The sequence below is a fragment of the Poecilia mexicana genome, unplaced genomic scaffold, assembly GCF_051168715.1.
Source record: "Poecilia mexicana isolate PSO_F unplaced genomic scaffold, ASM5116871v1 scaffold_23, whole genome shotgun sequence".
Lineage (NCBI taxonomy): Eukaryota > Metazoa > Chordata > Actinopteri > Cyprinodontiformes > Poeciliidae > Poecilia > Poecilia mexicana.
The window spans coordinates 10,285,830-10,310,887 of record NW_028263392.1 but is presented as its reverse complement, the minus strand read 5'-3'; the positions used below and the strand labels follow the sequence as shown (position 1 = coordinate 10,310,887).

General features: G+C 40.4%; 1 protein-coding gene across 2 annotated transcripts in view; it reads right to left on the bottom strand.

The window, feature by feature from the left end:
- Positions 1–1,294: 1,294 nt before the first annotated feature.
- Positions 1,295–25,058, bottom strand: part of exoc4 (exocyst complex component 4) — a 113,710-nt gene continuing 89,946 nt past the window's right edge. The window contains exons 17-20 of one of the 2 annotated variants that reach the window (XM_088003353.1): positions 16,157–16,280; positions 13,130–13,308; positions 12,600–12,759; positions 1,295–2,792 (exon numbers count right to left, since the gene is read on the bottom strand). In XM_088003353.1, coding sequence (XP_087859479.1) covers positions 2,555–2,792; positions 12,600–12,759; positions 13,130–13,308; positions 16,157–16,280 — 701 coding nt within the window. In that variant the 3' untranslated portion in view covers positions 1,295–2,554. Of the gene's footprint in view, positions 2,793–12,599; positions 12,760–13,129; positions 13,309–16,156; positions 16,302–25,058 lie in introns of both variants that reach the window. The other variant, XM_014984960.2, reaches the window with a different exon arrangement.

The following is a 25,058-nucleotide window of genomic DNA, read 5'->3' as shown; positions in this document are numbered from 1 at the left end:
GAAAAATTGCAAGTGGTCGTTCACGCAGGCTAAATACAGTAAAGTTATGGAACATATCTTTATGGAGGCTGCAAAACACTCACCTTCCTGCATACACCAACCACAAAGCTACAAGGTCATAGTTCTGATCAAAGCATATTCACAGCCAAATTTCCACGTTAATGAACTTTGGAATCTATGGCATTTAAATATATAAATATTAGATGTATTTACAATGCTAAAGAAAAACCAGAGATCTTAAAATCTTGGGTAAATTAACGATCCAAATATAGTTGTTGAATTACCTCCTTACATTTTGATTTTGCACCTGAACTTGATGACATTAATCACCAGAGCTCCAGGGACATTCAGGGTTTATAAATACCATACTATGCCAAGAACATTTTACCACGTGGAATAATGCCAATAACAACAACTGAGGCCTCAGGTTGTTCACTGTCTGTGTTTATTTTCCCCGATATGCCACTGTTAAGCTCTTCACCCCTTAAAGTCATGTGACATAGCACACCTGTCAGGTTTAGTGTTGGTTTAGGATCAGACAAGCTCCAGATTGAGAACAAAAACATCTCCATTGCTTCGAGTGGATAGACTGTCACATGTGAAAGATGGTACTTATGCAGAAAATACAATGCAAGGAAAATGTTTGAAATGCAACAAAGAATGGAAGAACTCCAGAGATTTTTTTTTAAAGATCTTTATTATCATACGCACTGACAAATTGCACGAGGCTAATTTTAAGCAGACCGATTTGAGATTATATATAAGGAACAAAAACAAAAGATTGAAACAAGCTCAAAACAAGCGTGATTCAGTGGAGATTCAACATATGTGCAAAAATAGTGTGCACTGAAAAGAAAAACGTGATGCACAACTTAGTGTAAAAAAAGCCCCCCAAAACAAACTATGCGTGACAAAAAGATCAGCCTTGCAGTGCGATGGACGTCTAACAGCATACGTGAGAGGCACGACACAGTTGGGAGAATATTGTACTAAAGTTTCCACCTGTGTAACCTTTCAGAACCATTTCTGAAGCGAACAAATGAATGAGCAACATCTAGGATTTTGCACCAAGTGTGCATTACAGAGGAGTAGGCGAGCCACTCAGCAGCTCCATCGTTGCTTCCCCATCGATTCCAGGCTGTGTGTCACTATGATGGATTGCTCTGTGGGCTTCAAGGAGACCTGTGGTGGGACCGCCGTATTGACAAGGCTCCCATTTCTCTCTCCTCCACTCGTTAAATACTTCTCTGCAAAGTTAATGAGCGGAAAACAGGGAGGGAAGCGACTTGGGATCTTCTCTTGTTTTCATGGTGTTTGGTTTACTTTTAGGGATTTAAACAGGATGATATGATTTTAGTTACCGTAACGACTGCTGTAGGAATATTTTAAAAAGTACTTATGCCCATTTCTATGATTTTCACAGTTTCGACTACATGCTTTATTGTATTTTACTATGATTTCATGTAACTGGTGGAGCCGTTTTCCACAGCAGAGGGAGGAATTCAGTCAGCATCGATGGGAAGATGGATGAAGAAGACTTGAGACTGGGGTGAGGGTTCACCTTCCAGCAGCACAACAACCCTGAACATTCTTAAAACGGACGGTCACCCAATTTAACCACAGAATTCGACGGAGCTTGAGGTGTTTTTCAAGAAACTAGGAGCAAAAATCCCCAATAAAATAAACGAAATATGTGGTTGTTACATTACAAAATGTGAAAAAGGAATGCAGAGGAATGCAGCATATTAGACCTGAAAAATATAATTAGAAAAAAAAAAGAAGTTGTGATTTACTCTCCTACACTTTGCACAATGCAACTTCAGAAACTTTAGAAAAAAAAAGAAGAAAAAAAAAAGAAGCAGACCAGGACTCAGATTTTTTGACAACTGCAGATATGATACAATTCTAGGGAAGCTCAGGAACTCTTTGGGGACCAAACTAAATTGGCAACAGGCGGAGGATGTGGCCTCATTCAGACAGTCTAATCTGGCATCTGTTATTGCAAACAGAATCAGTGAGTCCATAGGGGCTGGCAGGAGAGGAGAGATGGAGGTGTAATGGAGAGCCGCAGCTTGGGTTCTAATAGGAAAATGAGATGAGATAGGGCCCCGAGTTCAGGTGACTGTCCAAGATGGTGTCGTTTAAACCGGAGCTGTTGTTGTTGGAGAGCCGGGGGTTTGTTAGGAGGTTCGGCGTGCAGCGAGGATTTATGGTGTCTTTTAAAAAGCGGAAACTGACAATGCAAGATGCCCGATATAGAAAGTAGACTTACAAAGTTTGCGGTGGCGGCGGTCGTCTAACTATCCAATTAGAGCGAGTCAGTGCAGCGTACGCTTATCGATGATCTCCATTTCAAGAGGTGGAATCATGTACGTCTGTGTCGGCTCTCGACTTACGACCCTTATCGTCACATCAGGCAAGAAAAGACAAAGGACGCACCTCAAAATAAATTCATACAATCTCATGTCTAAAGCAATCTTTACTCTCTAAGAGATCTCATGAATCAGTAACAAAACACAAAATGCTAGGCAACGTAATCCCCTCTGTTTTCTTGCTACACTGTGGTGATCTTTTTGTCCTTGGTGGCCTGCTTGATGGCAGCCTGCTCGCAGATGATCTCCTTCAGCCTCTGCAGACGGACGTTCTGGGTGCTCATGTCCCCTACGCCCGTCTGGCTGCGGTGGAGCAGAGACAGGGCGTTGATGTACTCGAGCTCTGTGTAGCGAACGCCCTGGTCCACAACCAGGTTCAGCAACTCATCTGGAGTGTTGTACAGCATCTCATAGTACTGCCTGCAAGGAGGGAGAGAAAGCGGCAACGGGTTATGGATGAACGACATAAGAGAAGGGCCGCAGCGAGTGAAGTTGGCGAAGAATGCAGGGAGGAGATAGAGGAAAAACAGACACTTAATATAGGTCCGTTTCTCCTCTTCCAGGGCTGAATCAAAGAGGCGCGGAAAACAAAGAGAGCGCACAAAAGCCAGACCAACCACTGTTGCTGTCATGCTCAAATTTCTTTTTTTTTTTTAAAGTAGACATCAAGGGACCCGGTGAAGCTGCTGCTCTGAGATGCAGGTAAAGGGGAAAACATATGCAGGCTCCCAACAGCCAAGACTGTTCTTCTGAAATATTGCAGACACACAGAAGAGGAAAGGGACTGTGTGTAGAATAAACAGCTCTTTAATCAAGACCAAATGCCTCAACGGGCCATTTGAAAGAGTGCATGAAGTACATACTGATAAAGCGCTAGCACAAATGGACAGCAGGCACCACTAAACAACACATTTCGGCACAAATTGGATCAAATATGTCAAACAGGATTTGTTTTCTACACTAACCGCATGCGGCTTTTCACAGGGTCCTTCAAGGTGGAGTTTTGAACGTTTTACGACTCGGCGGAATGAAATTATTATTGATGCATTTACTGGTCAATGCACGGCAGAAGAAATGCACATTCCTAAGCAAAGGGAGAAGACTCAAGGTAAGGTAGTGCAGCAGGAGATCTCAGAGAGATATATATATATTTTGGTCCCGGGCAAAATAGGTCAAACACCTTCGAGAGTAAATGCGTGTTACTGTCTAGCCCTGCTCTGGAGTACATAAAAAGAGGAAAGCACATACAGGCAAACACTAAAATAGATTTCAGCTTCTAGTGCCCACAAGGCCTAAATGTTAAGCTTCCACAATGTAGCTGCGGAAGCAAACTTGAGCAAGAGGACAGTAGCAGTGGTTTACAGCGCAGGAAGGATTTACAGTCAGCTCACCTTTTACAGTGCCTTGCAAAAGCTTTTATACCACTCATACTCACATTCTGTCACATATCAATAAACGTGAATGCTTTTTTTATGTGATAGGCTAACACTAAGCGGTACAAAATTGTAAAAAAAAAAAGAAAAAAAAAGGAAAGTAATACATGGGATTCTTTAAAATAATAATAATAAAAAAACAACTCCACAGTGAATATTTTATAGAATCAGCTTTTGCTGACATGACAGCTGCATATCCTTTGGAGTATTTCTCAACCGCAAATAGCTGGTGCTCACTTTGGAGATAATAGTACTAGTATGTGTTAGTCTGACACACAGAATCCCAATTAAACACGTTACAGATTGTGGTTGCAACATTAAAAATGATTCCATGACAACTTTGTATGAATACATCTAGTGGAAACCGGTTGATTATACTATTTGACTTAGCCAGTATCTGAATTTGTAATTGCAAATCAATAGGGTAATTTGAAGCATCGGATTTGTGTAAATAATTACAGAGAAGGCTGCAGCTGAAACTGCTACAGGGCTTCTTTTCTCCTTAGAGGAAGGAAGGGCTTCCTTTATTAGAATAAACTACCAACCTTGGCCAAGGACAGCTGTTGGTCGCGCAACAACAGAAACTAATGCAGCTTTGTAAGGCAGAAAGATGCTCAAGAAGGGTAGTAGTAACGCTGTTATGCTAAATGAAGCCCTTATGTTTCTTTTAAAACTGTTAGATTTAGACACTTCTATTTTTTTTGTCTTTTGTCTGACAGTCGAAAACAGACTCCGAACTCTTCAGGTGAATGCATCTTAAAAGGGAAAGAAGCTAAGCTCTCTGGTGTTCCATATGAAATTCAATATGACAGTAAAAGGAGGAGAGCTAGCTTTAGCACATTTTGCAGAGATCATTTTCATTGCTAACGAGGCGTTACGGGCCACTTATGGAACTTCTCTCCCGCGTCTGTCTTTTATGCGATACCGTTTTTTAACTTTAACACTGGGGGGGGGGGGGGGGACACGAAAAGAGTTATGAAGGGGGAGATGAAATAAAGTAGAGCTATAAAATAAACGCCAGATCAAGTTGGAGATAAATGAGAAGCAGAGGTGCATAATATCTGTTTTTTGGCCTTCCCTTGACGGGAGACGCCCTTGATCACCAAAGCATTTGCATTCCGTCTCACCCGCCATCCTGCTCCTCGTTCCTCTTCAAGGCTTTGTTCATTTTTCTCATCCTTGAATTCATTTCATGAAAAAAGCCGTTAAAATGATCGAGTATTGCGGACTCACTACTTAACCGAGGTTGAGATGAGACGGCAACAATGAGGGGGCTCATCTCACAATGAAACGAATCACACGTTTAATTTGCGCGTGCTCGGCCAACCTTGATTACAACAACAGAAATTTAAGATGATTGGTTTGCTGTTCAAAGACATTTTTCAGATGACATATTTTGGATATTTACTGAAAGTTAGGGAAAGTCTATGAAAAACAAATAAAAGCTGTGGGTATAAACAGTCAGTGTATTTACCCTGTTTTTTTTTTTTGTTTTCACTTAATAAATCACTTAAACATGCATACATTAGCTTTGGGATGTTTTTGTTTTCCATTTGTGCTGGAGATTTTTCCATGCGTTTCCGAGCCATTTTCCAAAGGTTTACCAGGCTAAATACACAAATCATCTGACAGTAAGGGAGTTATCTCATTTCACTGTCATGTATTAACACTGGTAGACTTTCAAAAAACTTTATAACCCCATTTTCTTGTAAACAAAAAAACAAAAACAAAACAAAAAAAGAACTCCAGACCAAAGAAAATAGAAAGCTCTGTCTCAAATTTCCCCAAAAGCATCTTGAAGATCCCCCCTTGCTTTTTGAGAAAATATTCTATCGAGACTGTCGGTTTACACTTTTTGGAAGGTGTAAGCTGCGTTGCATCTGGTATGAAACTGACCCCATTAAAAAACTTTAAAAAAAAGAAAGAAAAACTACTGTCAAACATGATGATGTTAGCGTGACAAACTGGGGGCTACTTTGCTGTTTAAGACCTGGATGACTTGCTGTGATTCTGCAACACCAAGTGGGGTTTAATGATTAAAAGCCACAGCTGAAAAGTTGACTTTTTTAGTGTAATTGTAGCATCAATTTATTAGGTAGCTGAGAAAAAGGGTGTAATTATGCTGATCTACGGCTGATAAGGGGCTAGTAAAACCCTTGTGCACATCACAGTTCTTGCTGTAGAATCTCATGTGACGACAGCAGCATCTGCAGGAAGAAGGCGTGGCAAACTGTCAGCTGTCTGTTAAGAGCCTGTGTGTTTGTTTGGGTGTCTGAACCATGAGGACTGCTTGCAATCTGAGCTTTGTTCAGCGGTTAGAGGAGGGGGAGGCTGGTCTGGAAAGGAAGGAAAGAAAAAAAAACAAAAAAAAAAACGCGTTTGTGTGTGCATGTTGGTCGATCTATCAATGTGTCTGAGTGATGTATGTTAGTGTGTGCTGAAAACACTTTCAAACAGTTCATTACCCAAGCAGTTGGAAAGCTATTTGCCGAACAGGGAAAGGCTGTTAATAAGATTAAAATCTCTCTGCACCCCAGCATCAAGAAAGAAGCCCTTGTGGCTTACGCACTATAACACGCACACACACACACACACGTTTCCCTTTGGTGGAGCAGCAACTGGTTAATGAAACAAGTCTTATTTTTCAAACAGCACCACGGTGAATTGTTTTGATTGCCCTCCTCTTTAGAGTCTTTACAGCCCTCAGCCTCCCTCTGTGCACACTCCCCCTTCACCCACACATGAAAACCGCACACAGTAATTTTTGCCCACTTCCACCTGCTTCCTCCACAAGTCCAATCTATAAGAGTTCTGATTTATTAATCAGCTTCTTTGTATATGTGTGCTGACGTGCCTCCGCGGAGTGCGTTCCATTAAATTTTAATTAGCTGCTTCCCTACCTCTCCCCTCGTACGCAAAGGATATTAAATAAATTCGCGACGGCGGCACGCGCGCGCGAGACGGACACATGACAATGGAACGAGAGGGAAGCAGCGGCGAGAGTAGAAAAGTGGAAGAAAGATGAGATTCAGCACATTTCATTTCCCCCCTCATTTGTAGCGTATACAATATTAAAGCCATTACGGGCTGCTTCTGTCAGCATGTTTGGGAAAACACATTAGTTAGTAGGAGAAAGATGAGAAAGGGGGGGGAAAAAATAATAATAACAAAAAAAAAAAAAAAAGATGTGCTAGCAGGTGGATCAACCTGACTATCAGCTGGAACCAAGGCTTGTTGGTGCTGTAACAAATACCTCCTGGCATCTTCAGCAAGGCTTTCTACTTTGTTACTCTTACTTTTAGCTCATGTCTTGACAGTGCAGCACGCACACAGCTAAAGTATTAAGTTTGATGTTCAAAATCAGAAACTATACAAAGAAAATGAAAATAATGCAGATCATAACTGAAAGTTGCAGGAAATTATGAAGCTTATCCCTCACTGTGTAACACAATATCCTATCCAGCTGCCATCATCTTTTAGGAAACTAAGAATGCTTGCTCTATCCTTCAATTTGTTGCCTTCAAGTGAGCGTTTATTTACGCAACATACTTCCATCTCTAATAACCTGTTTTCTGTTTGAAGATAGAAATTTATGCACACCAGTTTCAGACATCACATGCTCTAGAAATTTGTGTTTCTATAGATTGTGTTTTGTCAGAAAAGTGACTTTTTAAATTATCTATACATTGAAAAAAAAAAAAAAACTAATGGAATTGTTAATCATTTGTTTTTTCTTATATACTTTTAAGATTTTTAGGTTTTTAGGTGTAAAATATGTTGGTGGCATATTTTCCCTGTCTTGAAAATGCTTTAAGTCAAGAAGCCAGTTCAGTGTTGCTTCTGATATATTTTCCTCTAATAAATCTTCCCCTCTGTTCTGATAACAGTAGTATCTGACTGTAGTGAGTCTGAAAGACTCGCATGCTGGAAAACACGTGTTACTATGACAACTGGAGACCGGACTCAGTCATGCTCAACCTAAGACGCAGCCCAACTGTGTTTTTATCAAACGTAATGCTGTGTTTAAGGGGTTTACTCATTTATGTCTGCTTGTACATTTGATTCAAATAGATTGTCAACAAGAACTGAACCTATAAAAATACAAGTCGAGGATGATAATGTTACATTTTCACTAAATATAAACGGCAAATTTCAAAAAGGTGGCTTTGTGAACGTGTAATCTAAGTCTTAACGTTCGCTTGTCCCTTTGAACCAAAGGATGATAGCTTCCCTCCCCTCCCCTCCTTCTGTCTCCATCTCCCTCCAGAACAGTGCATTTGTCTCTCCTCTGGTAATGAGCAGAGGTCTGCAGAGACTTGGGGTGAAGCTTCATCAGCAAAGACCAGTCTCATCATGCTGCATCGGCACAAACACGGGCACGGATGCACACGAACCCCCTGACTGGCTTCATCAGCAAAGGCGAGTGCCATCATGCTGGGAGGTGTGGATACAGAGACCGAAACGCATGGAGACAGGCTCCATCAACAAAGAGCAGCCTTATCACACGGCATCTTGCGCATGCACGCAGAAAACGAGCGACAGAGGAGAGAGGGCGCAGGTAGACGGAGAGGAGGAGAATTTCAATTGAGCCGAGGCGGAGAAGTTGATTGGACTATGGCAAAAACAAGAAAAAGACAGGGAGGGAGGGTGGGGGGAAAAAAAACAGAGGGAGGAAAGAGATAAGGCAAGAAACACAAGGTGACAAGGATGGAGACAGAAGTGACAGTGTAGTGCAACCCGGCCTAAATACAAACGCTTTTATCTGTTGACACCCACTACCTCCTGACATGGCCGTCAACTGTACTTATAACTACAATCTCTGAGGACACACCACGCTGTCACCTTGACACACATAAGCTCCAAGCCAAAGACAGTTTATTTGCCAACACACTGACTCTCAGAGATGCACAGCCACCAGGGGGGTAACTACAGAGGAAACTACAGAGCGCAACACCTTATTGTGCATTACAGACATGTAGATTGGAACGCTGGAGCCGTTCCAGTAGGAGACAGGTGGGTGAGATGGGATGAACCCTGGGGTGCCGTGACAATGAGACTGTCAGACTGGTGTCTAGGCTAGCTGGTTGGCTAAGCTGTGGCGGATTTGTTGTTTGTGTTATGACAACTCTCCAACCTGCATGCACGGGTCGCCGGACGGCTCAGAGCTTTGCTTTTTGTGAATTTGTAATGGTGCTTCGGTCCGCGTCTGGGAACATACTTCGATTTTCTCAAACTAATGGACCTTTCAGGTCTTCATGACAACGTGCCATTTTAGGCTTGTAGGTGGCACGCTTTGGGGGCTGCTCTCACAACAAAACACCTCCTTTAAAAGTGACAAAAGGTGAGAGCTGAGCAAAGGGCAGATGGACAAATAGACAAAAAAACATAGATGAATGTTTTAAACAATTGGACGAAAAATAAAGCTTGGAAATAGAAAGATTTTTCTATACTCTTCACTGCAAAAACACAAAATCTTACCAAGTTTCTTTTAGTCTAGTTTCTGGTGCAATTATCTGATCTGATCTGACAGTTAGTGCACTAAGATTACATTTAGTAAAATTGGAATAAGACAAAAGTAACTTACAAGTAAGATTTCAGAACAAAGGAGGCCTTTTAAGGCAATAATTTCTTAATATTGATGAAAAAGTAATAGTTATAAGGAAAATATTCTGCCAGTGGAACAATACATTTTCCCCAACTTATAAATTACAATTCTACCTCAAAACTAGTACTTTTATAAGTAGTACTCTTTCCATCGATGTTAAGGAATTACCTGCAGCAGATAATGTAGACCTGTATAATATATAAATCTCATTTTATGCTTTATTTTTTTTTTTAGATTTGTGTGTGTATTAACTCAATACAGTTCTGAAGTGAAGAACAAAAACTAGGTTCTTTACAAAATACAATCCAATGTTTGCATTGTGAATTACTGAAGTACTAAATAGAAGATGAGGCAAACCTTCATTTTAACTTGTGAATTTGGCTTCTTTGTAACTCGACTCAGATTAAAATCAAGTAATTAACCTTTTTTAAAAACATTTTGCTGTTATAATTCACTCTTGCTGCCTATTCTCATCATGAAGCAAAAACTTTAAATACATCTACAAATGAATGTGAGGACACAGGGATTTAAGTCGACAAATGTGCATTTGTGCTCGCTCTTTTTAAAAATGTTGTCATGTGTAACTACTGAGTTTTCTCACGCTTTTCGAGATGAAGGACTCGCCACAAACTTCCCATGTTGAACTTATCTCAGCTCTTGTCAAAACAACCCATCAGCATAAACAGGCAGAGAGGAAGATGTAGAAAGAAAGAGGGAGGGGCGGCTACAGCGGACAATGAGGGGTGATCAGCGCAGTGATAAGGTTGAGTGCGCCGTCAATAAACAAAAACACACACTCGGAGATGACTTTGCTGTGACACGCAGGCTTGCAAAACGAGTCTCGTCTCTGAGCAGATGGTTGGAGAGTGTGTGTGTGTGTGTGTGTTTCTCTGATCGTGTGTGCATGTGTGTTTGACCTTGACATACAAGCTTATGCTGCTGCCAAACTTCTGACTGAGCAACATGAGGCTGCTTTGGGACGATACTAATACACCTGCTCACGCACACGCACGCACAAAAACACATTCGGGTGATACCAGCAGGTGCAACATTTACAACAATTTATTTATTTATTTATTTATTTATTTTACAGTATGCAAGCTAGGATGCCACCACAAGGTGACACTGTTTCCTCACCATTTTTCACTCTATGGGAAAGGCAAAAAGTAGTGTGTGTGTGTGTGTGTGTGTGTGTGTGTGTGTGTGTGTGTGTGTGTGTGCATGCCTATTTGTTCTGCAGTGCTGACAACCTGGCCCTACTGTAGTTTTAACTCAGATCATTGGCTGTTATGGCGCTCTTGTGCAGGACTTGTCCACACGGCTGCAGCCAAAACACAAAGAACAAATGATCAAGCACAACACACACTGGAACAGAAACAGGAGCATGGCTAAACTGGGAAACATCTGCAGCCAGTCTGCAAAGCAGACATCCTGCTGTGATTTCTTCCTTTGATTATTTGCCATCAATTCTTTCCAGGGGAGGTAATAACAAATATTCTTCTTGTAGTCCAACCAGACTGTTTGTCACTGCTGATTCCGGTTAACCGAAGCCAACTTTCTCAACGTCTTTATTTCAAAACTGTGGTTCTTTACAACACCAGATCACACACTCAGTTGCAAATATGTTACATAGAGAGTCCTACAGTAAATTAGTTATTTTTTTTGTAATGAATTATTGTGTGAACAAACATATTCATGTTTGTATGTTTAATAAGAAACACACATGAAATTGCATTTCTTATTAAATGGAAAGTCTGGAACTGTGAATTGTGGGATTTTTTGTGATTTTTTTATTTTATTTATTTTTTTTACATTCGCGGAATATCAAAGTTTTGCTCACATTTAAAATGGAAATGCATCTGATAACACTACGAAGGTCTGGTTTGAAAGACAGGGTGAATTTGTGACAAAACAAGAACAGAGATCAATCTTGGATTATGTTGGCCTGTTTCGATTCCAAACGTATTATGTGCAATGTATTGTGACCTCTAAAGAACCATGGGATTTTGAATAAAAAGTCAGATGGTCTCCTTAAAATAACATATACATATATATATGTGCTGCTGTGTGGTTATTATTACTTTTTGCGTGTGTGGGAGTTGGGGCTACACTACAGGTGTGTGTATGTGGGGGTTTTGTGTGCGTTTGTGAGAGTCTGCATCCAGGAGCCGGAGGCCGGCCAATCCAAAAAGCCATGAATGCGTAAACAATGAGCTTTGCAATTCCCAATCAACACTTCCACACCGCCCACGCCTCGTAATCAGGGAGAGTGGGAGAAAGAGAGAAAAGACACAAAAAGCCATCACCCCCATTCCACCATAATCAAAGCTGACAGGAGGAAGAAATAACATGCTAATCACCTCCACATCCGGTACAGTCCACAACAGTTCAGGTCATTACACTTTACATCTTTAGTTAGTTAGTTTTTTTTTTTTTTTTTGGAACGCATTTATACCAAATTGGATAAATAATAATGCCCAAATTCTGCTGGCACACAAACACCAAAGTGCTGAAAAAATATGACACGTTTTAAGGGATGTTGAAAGAAGCTAATTAACCCCACAACATGTCACGGTGCATTTTCGGGCTGTTAATTTTAAAATTAATATTTAACGCTCCTTCCTCAACTTTCATCTTTAAATAAGTGCCCCTTTTCTCCTGATGTCGCTGCATGTTGTACGTGCTCATTTCTACCAACTTCTGTCCCTGCAATCTCGTCTATTTCCCTTGCAAAACACTTAAGAATTGATGAGAATCTTCCCGAACCTGAGGACTCTCTCAGTTCGTCGTGTTTTGCATGACCCCTTCACTCACATAGATGACAGATTCACAAACAACGTCTCGGACACAAAACACAGTGTTGCTGACAGGCTGCTTGACCCTCTTGACCAATGTTACATTCACAATGGAGAAATTATATATTATATTTACATCATGAGATGTCAAAAGAAATTCTGACCCAAAACTCCACCTACTGAAGTAACAGGAAGTTGCACTGTGGGAGTTTAAAAATGTTAGTGTCTCCAAAAGCTCTGAATGCAGAAACTGAGTAATACCCATGTTGAAGATCTCCAAATGCCTCTTATATGCCTTGAAGTGTTTATAGCGTGTAACTGCAACTGCACATTTGCTGTGTCAGTCTTTATAAAACACTTCCTGATAATACAAAAAAAAATGAGGAGGAGCTACCTAGCAAAGTCGAGGTCGGCCTCTCTGGACATGGTGATGTTGGTGAGATTCTGTTGAAGGACAAAGATGTTTCTGCACATCTTTTTGATGCCAGACTCGCTGATTCTCTTAAAGTATTGGGCCCCATTGATTAGAATGCAGGAAATGAGATGACCAAGACCTGAAAAAAAAACAACAACAAAAAAAAACATAACACAGGTTTATTTGGATAAAAACAGCAGGACGTTTACTAAAGAAGAACAGAATATTTCAAGTGTTCTCAAAAATGGCAAGCAAAACTAAGGTTTCCTACTGATTTGTTTAATTCTTTTCTGGAGTTCTCAATCCTTGAAAAGGTCATTTAAATAACAAATGGTTAAAATTACGGATGACTTGATTTTAGAGGACAGGTTAAAGTATATTTTCCCAAATGCTAATTTCTTTGTCCAGATGCGGAAAACATTAAAAATAAACTTTTCCAGATTACAAAGGAATCCTGAAGTAGGGGAATAAATGTCACCTTTTGAAATTTCTACCAGGGTCCAGCTTACCTTCAAATATATACTGAAACTTGTGCTGCTGCAAGGCGGCTCCCATGGCTTCTTCAATGGCTGAGATGTCCTTATTCAGTTTGACCACCAGGGGGTCGTAGTCCATGCTTTCCACGTTGGCCACAATGGCATAGTTCCCCTGCTTGGTGAGGGGGATCAGGTAATGGAAACAGTGTACCCTGGAGTAAAACAGGGGAGCGGAGTGGAAACAGAAGAACAGAGACCAATCTTTAAGCATATTCAATTGTAAAACTTTGCACTTAATCAGTCATTACATGCACATCATTCCTCAAACTATCATTTACAATTATATCCCTCAAGAACGTTCCAGTCGCCTGCTGCTATTATAATAGTCTTCTAAATCAGAATTAAGTAGTTATAATGTGAAATGTCTACCTGCTTTTAAACTCTATAATTTATACAGAAATTCTTCAGTTTCATAAGTATTCAGCATAAATCCACTTATTCAACTATGACTACATCACTGCTGGATATCGTTAAGCCACAGAGAGTACTGGAGAGCACTGCACTGAATATGAAACATTTTCCTTAAGGGCGTTAAAAGAAAAGCAAAAACATGATGTAAATAAAGAGCACACTCTCAATACTGTTATGTAACCATAGTTTATATATATATATATATATATATATATATATATATATATATATATATATATATATATATATATATATATATATATATATATGCTAGAATATTTATGTTTTGCACCTAAAAAACAACAACATTGTTTTCAGAGCTTTAAGGACAATGCATTTTAAAAAGAAAGGAATGTAGGTATAAAAATTACAGCTCCTTAATAAATTTTGTCAGGGGGCTCAAAATAATTGGACAGTTACCTCAAATAGATTTCTAATTGGACATTTGCAAGTGACGTTCCCTGCAAAGAAAAGTCCTGAATGATATGCGATTACCTGACCTTTGGTTCACTCCTACATCAGAGAAAAATTGCTGGGCACATCACGAGGAAAAAAAAACTTTGCTGGTGGCTCAGCAAAATAAAAGGGCGTTAAGATAACAAGTTATAGTTGAGCAAAGTATATTGTTTTTCCCTCAAGAAGAGAATCAATCATTAGAGATTATCCATTTACATTGCCGCCCACTTATCAGAGATTGGGTAACGGGACTAAAAGGCACAGAAGAAAAACCCTGACACTCCCCAATGACAGCCTCCGGTTCATTCTAGAGGACTCAAAGGCATTCCCAGGTCAGAAGGGATGGAGTTCCTCTGAGCTCTGGGTCTGTCTGTCCTGTAAAATTCTCTGAGTGGGACAAGACTAGAGAACCTGGGAAGTGTTCATGAGAGATAACAATCATGTGACTGAACCACCTACACTGACTCCTTTTGATGTGGAGGAGCAGCGGTTCTACTTAAAGCTAATCACCCAATCTCTTAGGCCAAGTCTAGCCAAGGTGTGAAACAAGCTGACATCAGCACGTTGGATCCAGGATCTCATACTTTTAATCATGATCCGAATCTCCTGACAATAGATGAAAGTTGGGACATAGATAGCCCAGTAAATCCAGAGCTTTGCTCTTTGGATAAGCTCTTCCTTCACTATATTACAGCAGATAAGGTCTCAATCCATCTATAGATCACCTGCTCTATCACTTACTTGAACCCCCTTGTGGCAGAATCTGACCCCGACTCTGGAAAAAGCAGCCCGCCTTTTACTTGGCTGAGAACCAAGACCTCAAACTTACAGCAACTGACTTTCATCCTCGCTGCTAAACACCTATAGTTATTACCAAAATCAACAAATACAATACTAAGATTCCTAAATCAGGCCAAACCCCCAAAATACCAAATGTAGAAATTACTTCCTCACTCACTCCTCTTTTTCTATGTTCTCTTTAAACTAACATTTTTGTGTGCGGTTCTTTAGCTCCATAAAGGGCTATCTTGACTAACAAAGTCAATACATCTTAAATTCCTTAGTCACAGTGTCTAGGGTGGAAGAACATAAAAATGATATGGGTAAATGTCTTCTCCCCTTCGGCAAAAGCCAAAAAAAACACACTGCATATTGAATACCTCCATCTCCCCATCCCTCCCTCTCAATTCAATCGTTTCCCCCACTAAGCTACTGTAGATCCTTTCGTTAACCCTCACCACCACTTTAGCCTCACTCATCTCTCCTCCTCCCTCTTCTCTCCCTTCCTTGCCTCCTTCTCTCTTCCTCATGGCTTCATTTAGCTGGTACCACTATCAGGGGAAATTCGCTAGATGGGGAGAGTCAATGGAGTGTAGCATATAGCTAGACATCAGCCTCAGGGAGGGTTTTTCAACTGAAATCATCAACAATATTGCATAAGCTACATAATGGACTACAGGGAGGGATGGAAATAGAAGAGGATGATGGAGGACTATTAGTGGTTCTACGGGAGTGAAAAAGTATATGGTGTGGTAAATTAACTTAGACATTGACATTCAAAACACATACTGAAGACAAAGCTGTTCTGAACTGGAGAATTCATTTATGAGGACGAATCATTTTTGCACGCTGGATTTGACAGCACGTTCTCTGTGCTGCTGTGTTAAAAAAAAGGTCGACAAAACATAACAATATCAATGCAGTAATGTTATGTTCATGCAAATACAAATATGCAGTAGACACAGTCAATGTAGTGGCGAGGGGAAAAAAAAATACAACTTTTACCATACAATCAACTTCAAGTAAAATTTGAATGAATTTAGTTGATGTTTAACAATTAAAATATAGTTTATTTTTGTCATTTACTTTTAATTAAATCATGCTCTTTTCCAGAGATAAAAAAAACCTCAGCGTTTAATGGGGTATCTTAATTTTTTTTTATCATAACTATATGTAAATTGCACTGCAGTTTTAGTGGATTAGGTGAAATTCCTGAATGCATTAAGTGAAGGCTTAAGCATCGTTAAAAAACCCAAAGTTAATGCGACACAAATATATATGAACTTTTGACTGAAATAGACAAGACAATAACAATGTAAAACTGTTTCAAATTCCTCAGTTTTGTTTTCTTACCTGACCTCCAGGTGCAACACCAGCAGACAACGATCAGCGATATCCTGGAAGCCCCGAGACAAATCGCTCAGAGTCTGGAGAATCTGCTCCCTGCTACGTTCGCTCTCACCAAGCACCTGGCTGTCTGCAGTGGATGGACAGGCACCTTAGAACAAGCAAACGCGATACAAGAAATCAGACTTCCTGAAGATGTAACTTAGGCTTTTGTCAAAGAAAAATGTTCTTTTATTTTTACTGTGAAAACCTTTAGTCTAACATGCACTTCACAGGGATATCATAGCATGAACGTAAATGACCCCAGCTCATTTCCACATCTGTAGAGGCACCTTTAGTTCAACTTCACATATTTGCCGAGTCCTTCATCATGTTCCCCATACTTTCTTCACACAACTTGTGCTGAGGCAGCAGGAGCATGTGTCACTGTACGGCATTGTAAGCGACACAAAAGAGCCGATTGTGCCTGTGTGAACGTGAGAAAGAGTCTGAGAGCACGATGAGCATAAATTCAGCTCAGTGTAGATCAATGGCCATAAATTAACAAGAGGAGGAAAAGGAGAGAAATTGGCCCCGTCACTCATATGTAAGTCTATTTGGCCAATGAGGCGTGCGTGGATGTGTAAGCAATGTGTGTGTGTGTGTGTGTGTGTGTGTGTGTGTGTGTGTGTGTGTGTGTGTGTGTGCGAACAGAAAGTGACTGTTGAGCAGGAGAATGCAGGGGTCCAGGATCGATGTGCTGCAGTCAAAGCCACCTCCCTACTTATTCTTTCTGCCCTTCCAAAGGTCACACATGAATGCAAGGTGGTACAAATCAACACGCACGCACGCACGCACGCACGCACGCACGCACGCACGCACGCACGCACGCACGCACAGGTACGAATGTATGACTAAGGCCGGAGTAGTGGTAAACTACTATCTGTGACAGATAAAAACTCATTTAAATTAGAACATTTCATGAGGCTAATTTAAAAAAAACAAAAAAAACAGCGTGGCTAGAATTAAATTTTGATGCTTAATTAGTGCTTTCAAGTGGTAAAACAAATATTCCCTAAATTATGCCATACAGTAGGGCACCTGTGAGCTTTACTTTAAGCTTCAAGCATCCAGCATGCCGAGATGAGTGAATCATCATCAGTGGAGACAACCTAGCATTTTTTTTGTATCTATTTTTGAGTCACAGTTGCATTGCTTCTGTAGTAATGGCTCTCATATGGTGAATGAGAGTCATAGAACTCAAGCTGTGGGATTTTTCAATATATTAAAATGAATTAATTCAAAAGCCTGTGTTATATGGTGCGTACATTACAGTATCAAAAGTGACGTACGGCAATGCCGGAATTAATACTGCTCTTGGATATCAAGACGTCCTATGCACTACTGTTACATATAATGTCGGTATAATAGTGAACAAAGAGATGAAGATTTTTTAAAATAGCATTAAGCTTAGGATGAACCAAATAAACTGCTCCTGTCCTTTCGCATGGCAGGATTTTCTTTTTCAAAGATTATGTCCACTATTCCCACTACTAGGGGATGGTGAGTGCAACCCCAAGAATGTCACATCACAATTTGCATGTGCTCAGTATGTTCTACTGCCCCTACTGCAGTTACTTTAAACGAATCTTTGCAAGATAAAAAACCGATGGCCTTGAGAAAACAGCAGCGAGGTGTATGCTCTGCCTTTCCAATCAACAAAGCAAACACAGCCAGCATTGTGAGTGACAAACTGGTGACAGCTGCTCTTACAGTTTGTGAATCTGACAAAGAGAGATAAAAAAAAAGCAGGGAATACTGTTTCTCATTAAAACCTTGCGTGTTTGTTATGTGTCGGCCGGTGTGCACGGACGTTTTCAACGAATGTATGTGCTGTATGTGTAAGCTGACATGCTAATTAACAGTCTCTTTGAGTAAACCTGATAATGCGTATGTGCAGTGTGTGGGAGGACACAATGGTGCAGTGTCAGTCTCATTTCACTACTTGCTGCAGGTAGAGGCAGTGAAACACTTTGTGTCAAAATCTAACTGAATGTAGACAAGCTTCTGGTTTCTTTAAACATATAAAATCCAACCGACGGTGGAGAGAAAAAGACATTTTAATGATGAAAGTTACTTGCAAGCGCATTTATAAGACTGAAAATGAACTACTACAGTCCAGCCCTCTGCTGTCCTCTGGTACTTATCTGTTTTGTTTCTGCACAGAGCCTAACTTAGACATGTTTTTCCAGTGGATTTATATATTGTTCGTACATTAGATTGTTCTCGTCTACTGACAGGTAACATTACAGTGGTTCTAATATGTTTACATGCGCTCAACACCAGCATGCATCTCAACATTCTGGGCTTTTAAGGATGAATTTGAACAGTTTTCAGGGTGCAACAAATAACACCAAATGCCGATTCTAAGCAGGACTGAAATGATTCAATTTTGGGTGTAGAAGTCTTGATCTACTACAGATTTACTTTTATCCGTTTATGGCGAATATATACTCCCCCCAGCGATAGCACCGCCAGCTGGAGACTGACTCGAGTGGCAAAAATAAAAGATTTTAGACCTGACTTAGACTTGTGCCCTAAAGAGTTGACTTGGACTTCCCCCTCAAAGACTTGGGGAAAAAAAAAAGATTTGTTAGCATCTCTGTGTCCCGACCCCATGAGGTATGTGGCACAGTGAGAAGAAGTATGTTTGGAGTAGTCAAGGTGAGCCTTTCAAACATCCTGTGGGTGTGCGATGCTACAGGAAGTACAATGTTGAAAGAATAATGATGGGGGACTGCCTCCAAATACTACAGCTTCGCCTCAACGCAACAGCTGGATGACTGAACTTGGGACACACCTGGGTTTTTCCTTCAAGACACCAATCCCAAACACACATCAAACCTGGTTATGGAATTGATTAGGTAGTACGACAATCTGCATAAATAAGTTCAATCATTTTTACCAAGGAGACTGGTTACATATCCAACCAAAACGCCATCTAAAAAGTTGGTGAGGTTTATTTTGCACAGATTTATTTTGAACATGTGAAATAATTGAGTGCATGTAGTCTTGATTCTTTGTTGATTTTAAAAGTCCATCTGGATGTTTTCTGTATTATCACTGAAGCCTGCAAAAAGAACAGCTCGAGTGCATCCATAAAGCTCCACCATCACACCAAGGGAGAGGGAATAAATAAGCTTTTTACCACCACTGCATCCGTCAGAGGCAAATAAAGGATGCAGTGGTTATATGCCATATGTTTGCTCAGGTCACCACTAGGATGGCTACATAAAAGGGTTGCATTTTTCATTTTGGGATTAAATAACATGTTACATAAACGTGTAAAAGGAAACAAGACTGTGAACTCTTCAGGGCTCAGTGTATCTTATTTCCTCTCTTGGCTTGTGGTTGTATCTGTTGGAAAGGACATGTGTAACAAGCTCTGGTCCTGGGGCTGTTTTTTCCCCCTACAAAGTGTCAATGTATATGCACATGGGTATATGCATGAAAGTGACTTGAAGGCCCGTTTCCTCTCGTGTGCATTACAATCAGTCACTCTGACAGAGGGAAAAAACAGGGATTACTGTGGCACACGCAGCTGGAGGTCTCTCCAGGGGGTGTCCATGAAACGCACCAGCACAAACACACACACATTAAAAAAAACACTCTGTTTCCTACTGCTGCAGGCCTATGCCACTTTGATGATGCGAGGGAGGTGTCACAGCATGGGGGGCACCATTAGAGTCGGGGACAGACGGGCAAAAGGAGACGACTCATTGGTCCTGACTGACAACTTTTCTGCTCTTTTTTTCTCTGCTTACTGAGTTCCCTATAACCAAATTGCAAACGATCTTAGTTATGACTTGTTTTTATCTGCATGGCTGAACATGAGAATATGTATGTGCATATCCTGTGTCTTTTCACGCGTCCAAGTGGCGCGCATATGCGCGAGTGTGTTTGTGCTCTGCGTTTATCCAATTATTTTTGAATTTCATCTAAGGCAAACGTCTGTTGCTCGCCATCTGCACTAGATGAGGCTGGGGGACATTAAAGAAGGAGATCAGCCATGGAATCTTCACACACAGCATGCAAACAGAAAGGGACATGTAAAGCTACACGCCTAATTTTACCCTCTCTGTCCTGCATTTCAGAAAGGTGTTACGGAACGCCTCATCTTGAGAATAACAAAAACAACCAGGCAAGAAGATTGGAGATGTTCAAAAATGGAAAAGTACAGGACACACTCAAAAAGAATCACAAAACACACATGCACGCACGCACGCACGCACGCACGCACGCACACACACACACACACACACACTTGGGGGAAAAAACAGGAGACAACGTCTTGCAGGGGTTTAGTGATGAATGATTTCTGAACGACTGGCTTGGAAATAATGGAAGACATTTATTTTGCTGCCTCTGGTGGGTGAAGAACATCTGCAACTAAACTATGAATTTCTATCCAGGGAAACAAAACAGCAGACGTCTAGAAATCTGCAATTAGTCTAGATGAGTTATAATACTGGATGATTCCGAAAAACAGGAATGAATTGAAAGCTACTGAGTGAACAGACAAAAAGAATGGACGATATAAATACAAGACCATCATCTCCAACTTCAACCAGTCTTCCTGGCCGGCCTGTGCACTTAACAGAACAGCATCTTAATTAACTTCCCTGTCAAGAAAAGTCAAGAGGAAGAACACAGCTAAAGGAGAAAGCAATGGACTTGCTGTGGGTAAGATGAGTTCTTCCTAAGAGAGCATCTTGCTGTGAGGAAACCACAATGCCACGTGACTGAAACCCAAGACGACGAGGCTGAACGTTTGTTTCTCTGCCCACGTGTTTAGAAATTGTTGCTGGGTCAAAGGTCTTCAATTCAAACATATATAGAACAAAAAAGAAAAAAATGCCATGATAAAGTCTTCATACCGCATTTTTCATGATACAAACTAAACTGTGTCTACGTATTTTATTAGGAACCAGCGCAAAGATTGTGACAAAGAAGAAAATGGATGTATTGCTTAAATAAATTACTCATAAAAATCTAAGAATTATAGCGTGCCCAACCTAAGACAAGGCTTTGTAGAACAACCTGTTGTCTCTACCAGTTTTACACATTTACAATGTGAATTGCTAAGCCATTCTTCTTTGCAAAGCAGCCGAGTTTCAGATAGGATGTCTCCTGAGGTTTGGAAGTAACTGGAAAATTCTAACACATGTTGACCCTTTGTTATGAAACGTTTCACTGCAGATCTCACTGTATGTTTAGCATCCTTGTTCTACTGGAAGGTGAAGCTGCACCACAGTCTTTTACAGCCTTTAAGCCTTTAAGACGTTTTCTTCTATACAAGTAGCTCCATCCATCTTCTCGCCAACTCTGATCAGATTCCCTGTCCTCACTTCTGATCAATAAAATACTAACCGCAACATGGCGCTCGATTTATCCAGTTTCACAATGGGGATGGGTTTTCAGGTTGATATGGAGTGTTGGGATTTCACCAATGCATTATGGGCCAAAACACTGAATCAAATAGTGCTCTCATCTGACCAGAGCACCTTCTTTTTCATGGGTTTGTTCATCGTGCTTCTATTTGGCTTCTGGCAAACAGTGAACATAACTTCTCAAGGCTTTGTCTGAACAATGGCTTTCTTCTTGTAGATTTTTTCATAAAAATCAAATGTGGAGTGCATAACTAATCACTGTAGTATCTGAAGCCTTACCAGAACCGCTGAACATATTTAGGGGTATCGGGTAAAGGAGGCCACACTTACTGAATCTTTAACTGTAAAAAGTGTATGCATAACTATGCATCATTTGAAGCTTGCTGTTGTAATTTCACATAATCTGGATAATAGTGCAACAGAGATGGGTGCCAGGATGATGCTGCCTTCCAAGCCTTTGTATTCTTGAATAAATATTGTGAGAGCAGATTAACCAGTACTATAACCAGACAGATGATCAGATCCTTTCCTGCTGCCCACCAGATAATCACCAACATCCATGCACACATCATTACCTATCACACACATGCAGGCTCTTTGCTTTCAAGACATCTGTAGCAATCTCAGAGAGAAAATTCAAAAGATGTTTCAATTTGCATGTGCACATACAAAAACCGATTCATCAGTGAGAAAGTTGAAGCTATAAAAAAAATCTTTTGATATTCTCATGTTAATCTCACAGATCACGCAGCTGCGTCCAAATTCAAGACAAAAAAAACAAAACAAAAAACTTTCATTTTGAGTAAAAACAAGAAATATCTCCTACTGGAAAATGTGGCAAACGGAGGGAGGAAAAGAAACCAAAAGGAAAGAGAAAAGAATGAAGCAAAAGAAGTGGAGATTTGGAAAGAAAGGAAAAAGAAAGAAAACGGCAAAACAAGGAGAGAAGAGGAAAATGACTTGTTCATACCTGACTGCTTTTGTAATATAAAATCCAATTTGGAGAGAAATAGACGTGAGCTAGGCGGGGGTGGCGGGTTGGAGGATGAGATAAGGTGGGCACTTTCCACTCCCCCCCCCCCTGCCATAGCCTTGTCCCATCTCGCACAGCGCACGGCTGTGTACACACACAAGCACACATCATCCAAGCAAACCCACGCACATGTAGTCCGCCATCAGCTCACCAAACACTAAATAATGAACAATAAGGAGGCTGTCCCAGCATGATAAGTTACTGCCCTATCCTTCCCATTAGTGCCACCCGCAGGAATTAATGATAATTATGTCACGTCCCTTTCCCGCACTTTTATTGAATTCTTATCTGCGAGAAGACGAAGAAAGCCGGCGTCAGGGCGAGAGTGAGAGGAAGTGCACAGAGAGGGAGATACGGCGGTGACAAAGTCAAACCCAAATAAGAATATTTCATATTTAATTATTTCATTTTTGGAAGAAAAGTTGCGATATGCAGCGGCAAACTAGCGCGAGTTCAATGAGCAATCAGAAGTCTGAAGCCAGAGAGTTGTGACAAAGGCTGATAAAGGTTGAAGGTCTCTTTATTCCTCTCAGAAAAGGTGCATAATTTACCACTCTCCCTGACTGCACACCTAGATATGGCAGTGAACCCCCCCAAAAAGTTTTCACATATAGTGTAACCCATTCACAACAAAGCTGAACACTCTTAAAAAAGAAAAAAATATAATAAAATGGGGTGACGATTTGGGCAAAACCCATTCTGAGTCAGTATATCTGAAAATAACTAGCTTTTGGATGATGAGGGGATACATAAATTAGCGTTAAAAAGCATTAAGAGAGTGCCAAGACGCTTCACCCTCACGTCGCTTCGGACAGCCTGGTCTGTTGGCACAAGGCAGGTTGATACTAAGGATTTTTGCTGTTGAAGCCAAATTATGACAACCATCTGCAGTCTTATCAGGATGAGGATGTTTTTTTCTTTTTTTGGACACACAATTTTCTTGCAATCTAGTCAGTGCCCCTTGCAGACATGTTCTTATCTTAGCTACAGGAGCAGATCACAGATAGGTCAGCAGCCCATCCTCCTCCAGGTATTACTCATTGTGATTTTTAAGTGGTTATCGACATTTCTCTCTTTTAGATCAACCCTCATCAATTCAAAAATGCTGATTTACAGCTTGGACAACTGCAGAGTAATTCGAGTCAAAGGAGAGAAATCTCTAACCAAAACATTGTCACATTTTTTGGGAGAACGGTGGGATTAGGGCTGGATCTAAGACCTAATTTGGTTTGAGCACCAATTCAAATTAGGGACAAAGGGATACAGAAGGGGCACTGATTTGCCGTAACAAGTTGGGAAGACCTGATTAGCCTTTTTAGGCTTAGAAATACACCTTCTTCAATGATAGAGAACCTTATATCTCTCCTAAGGCTTTTTTTTATGTCGCTGGTTTCTACCTGCTAAGTAGAAAAACTAACCAACCTCTGCTTTTTACGGCCCTTTCACAGTAAAAAAAATAAAATAAAAAATTAAGAATTACAAGCACACATTTACTGTCTTTAAATAAACAGTGCCCTGGGCGAGACCCTCTTTCTGCTGCCAAGCATTCAGCCACTTCCCCAACAAAGCTAATTCAGCTTTTCCCAATGTAATTCATTAGAAACATAACATAAAACCAGTGTGAGTCAAGTGGAAAAATCAATCTAAACTTGTACAAAGCCAAGAATGCGTTTGAAATGCTCTTTTTTGTGTGTTTTCCAAGTTGGAATAAAAGTTTCAGAAATCTCAAAGTCTGTTTTAAAATAATCCAAGAAAAGAGAAATGCTGAGTTCTGACTTGACCTAAATAAGCACAACTTTGAACGAGAGATGGTCAAAAGCAGAACAGACTGAATTAGAACGCAGAAAATAAACCTTAATTTAGCACTAAGTCATTACCTACCGATCACATACCAGGTTTATGTGCTGTACAGGATTGTTTTTCTTCATTTCTAGATGTCCAATTCCACTGATTGAACATGTAATTAAAAAAAGAAATACAGTAAGGGTGCAATCAATTTTTATTTCCTCCCCCTTGTGGTTCCACCGACCACCCTGGACAGTAAGCCACATTGGCAACATTTAATTCCCAAAGTCCTTATATAGTAAATGTATTATGTCATTACAGAAGAAAATGAAGGTTTACACATTTGTCATACCAAATGTGCAATCAAATCCTCAAAGTACAAATAATAAGCGTTTATTTTACTTGTGTAAAAATGTGGCACATTTAGTTGTTTCCATTCATCTCATAGGAAAGAGAGAATCATGTGTCTAAAGGTTGCAAACTCTGATCACAGTCTGTTTGCCCAACAGAGTACATTTTTAAAATCTTCAACAAAGTTTAAGATAGAAAATACTCCTAGATTAATAATGACAACAAAACCTAAGTGCAGGTGATGAACAAGAGGTACATAAAAGTTGCAAGTTGAGGAATACAGAAGGGGAGATAGAGCGACATTAATGAT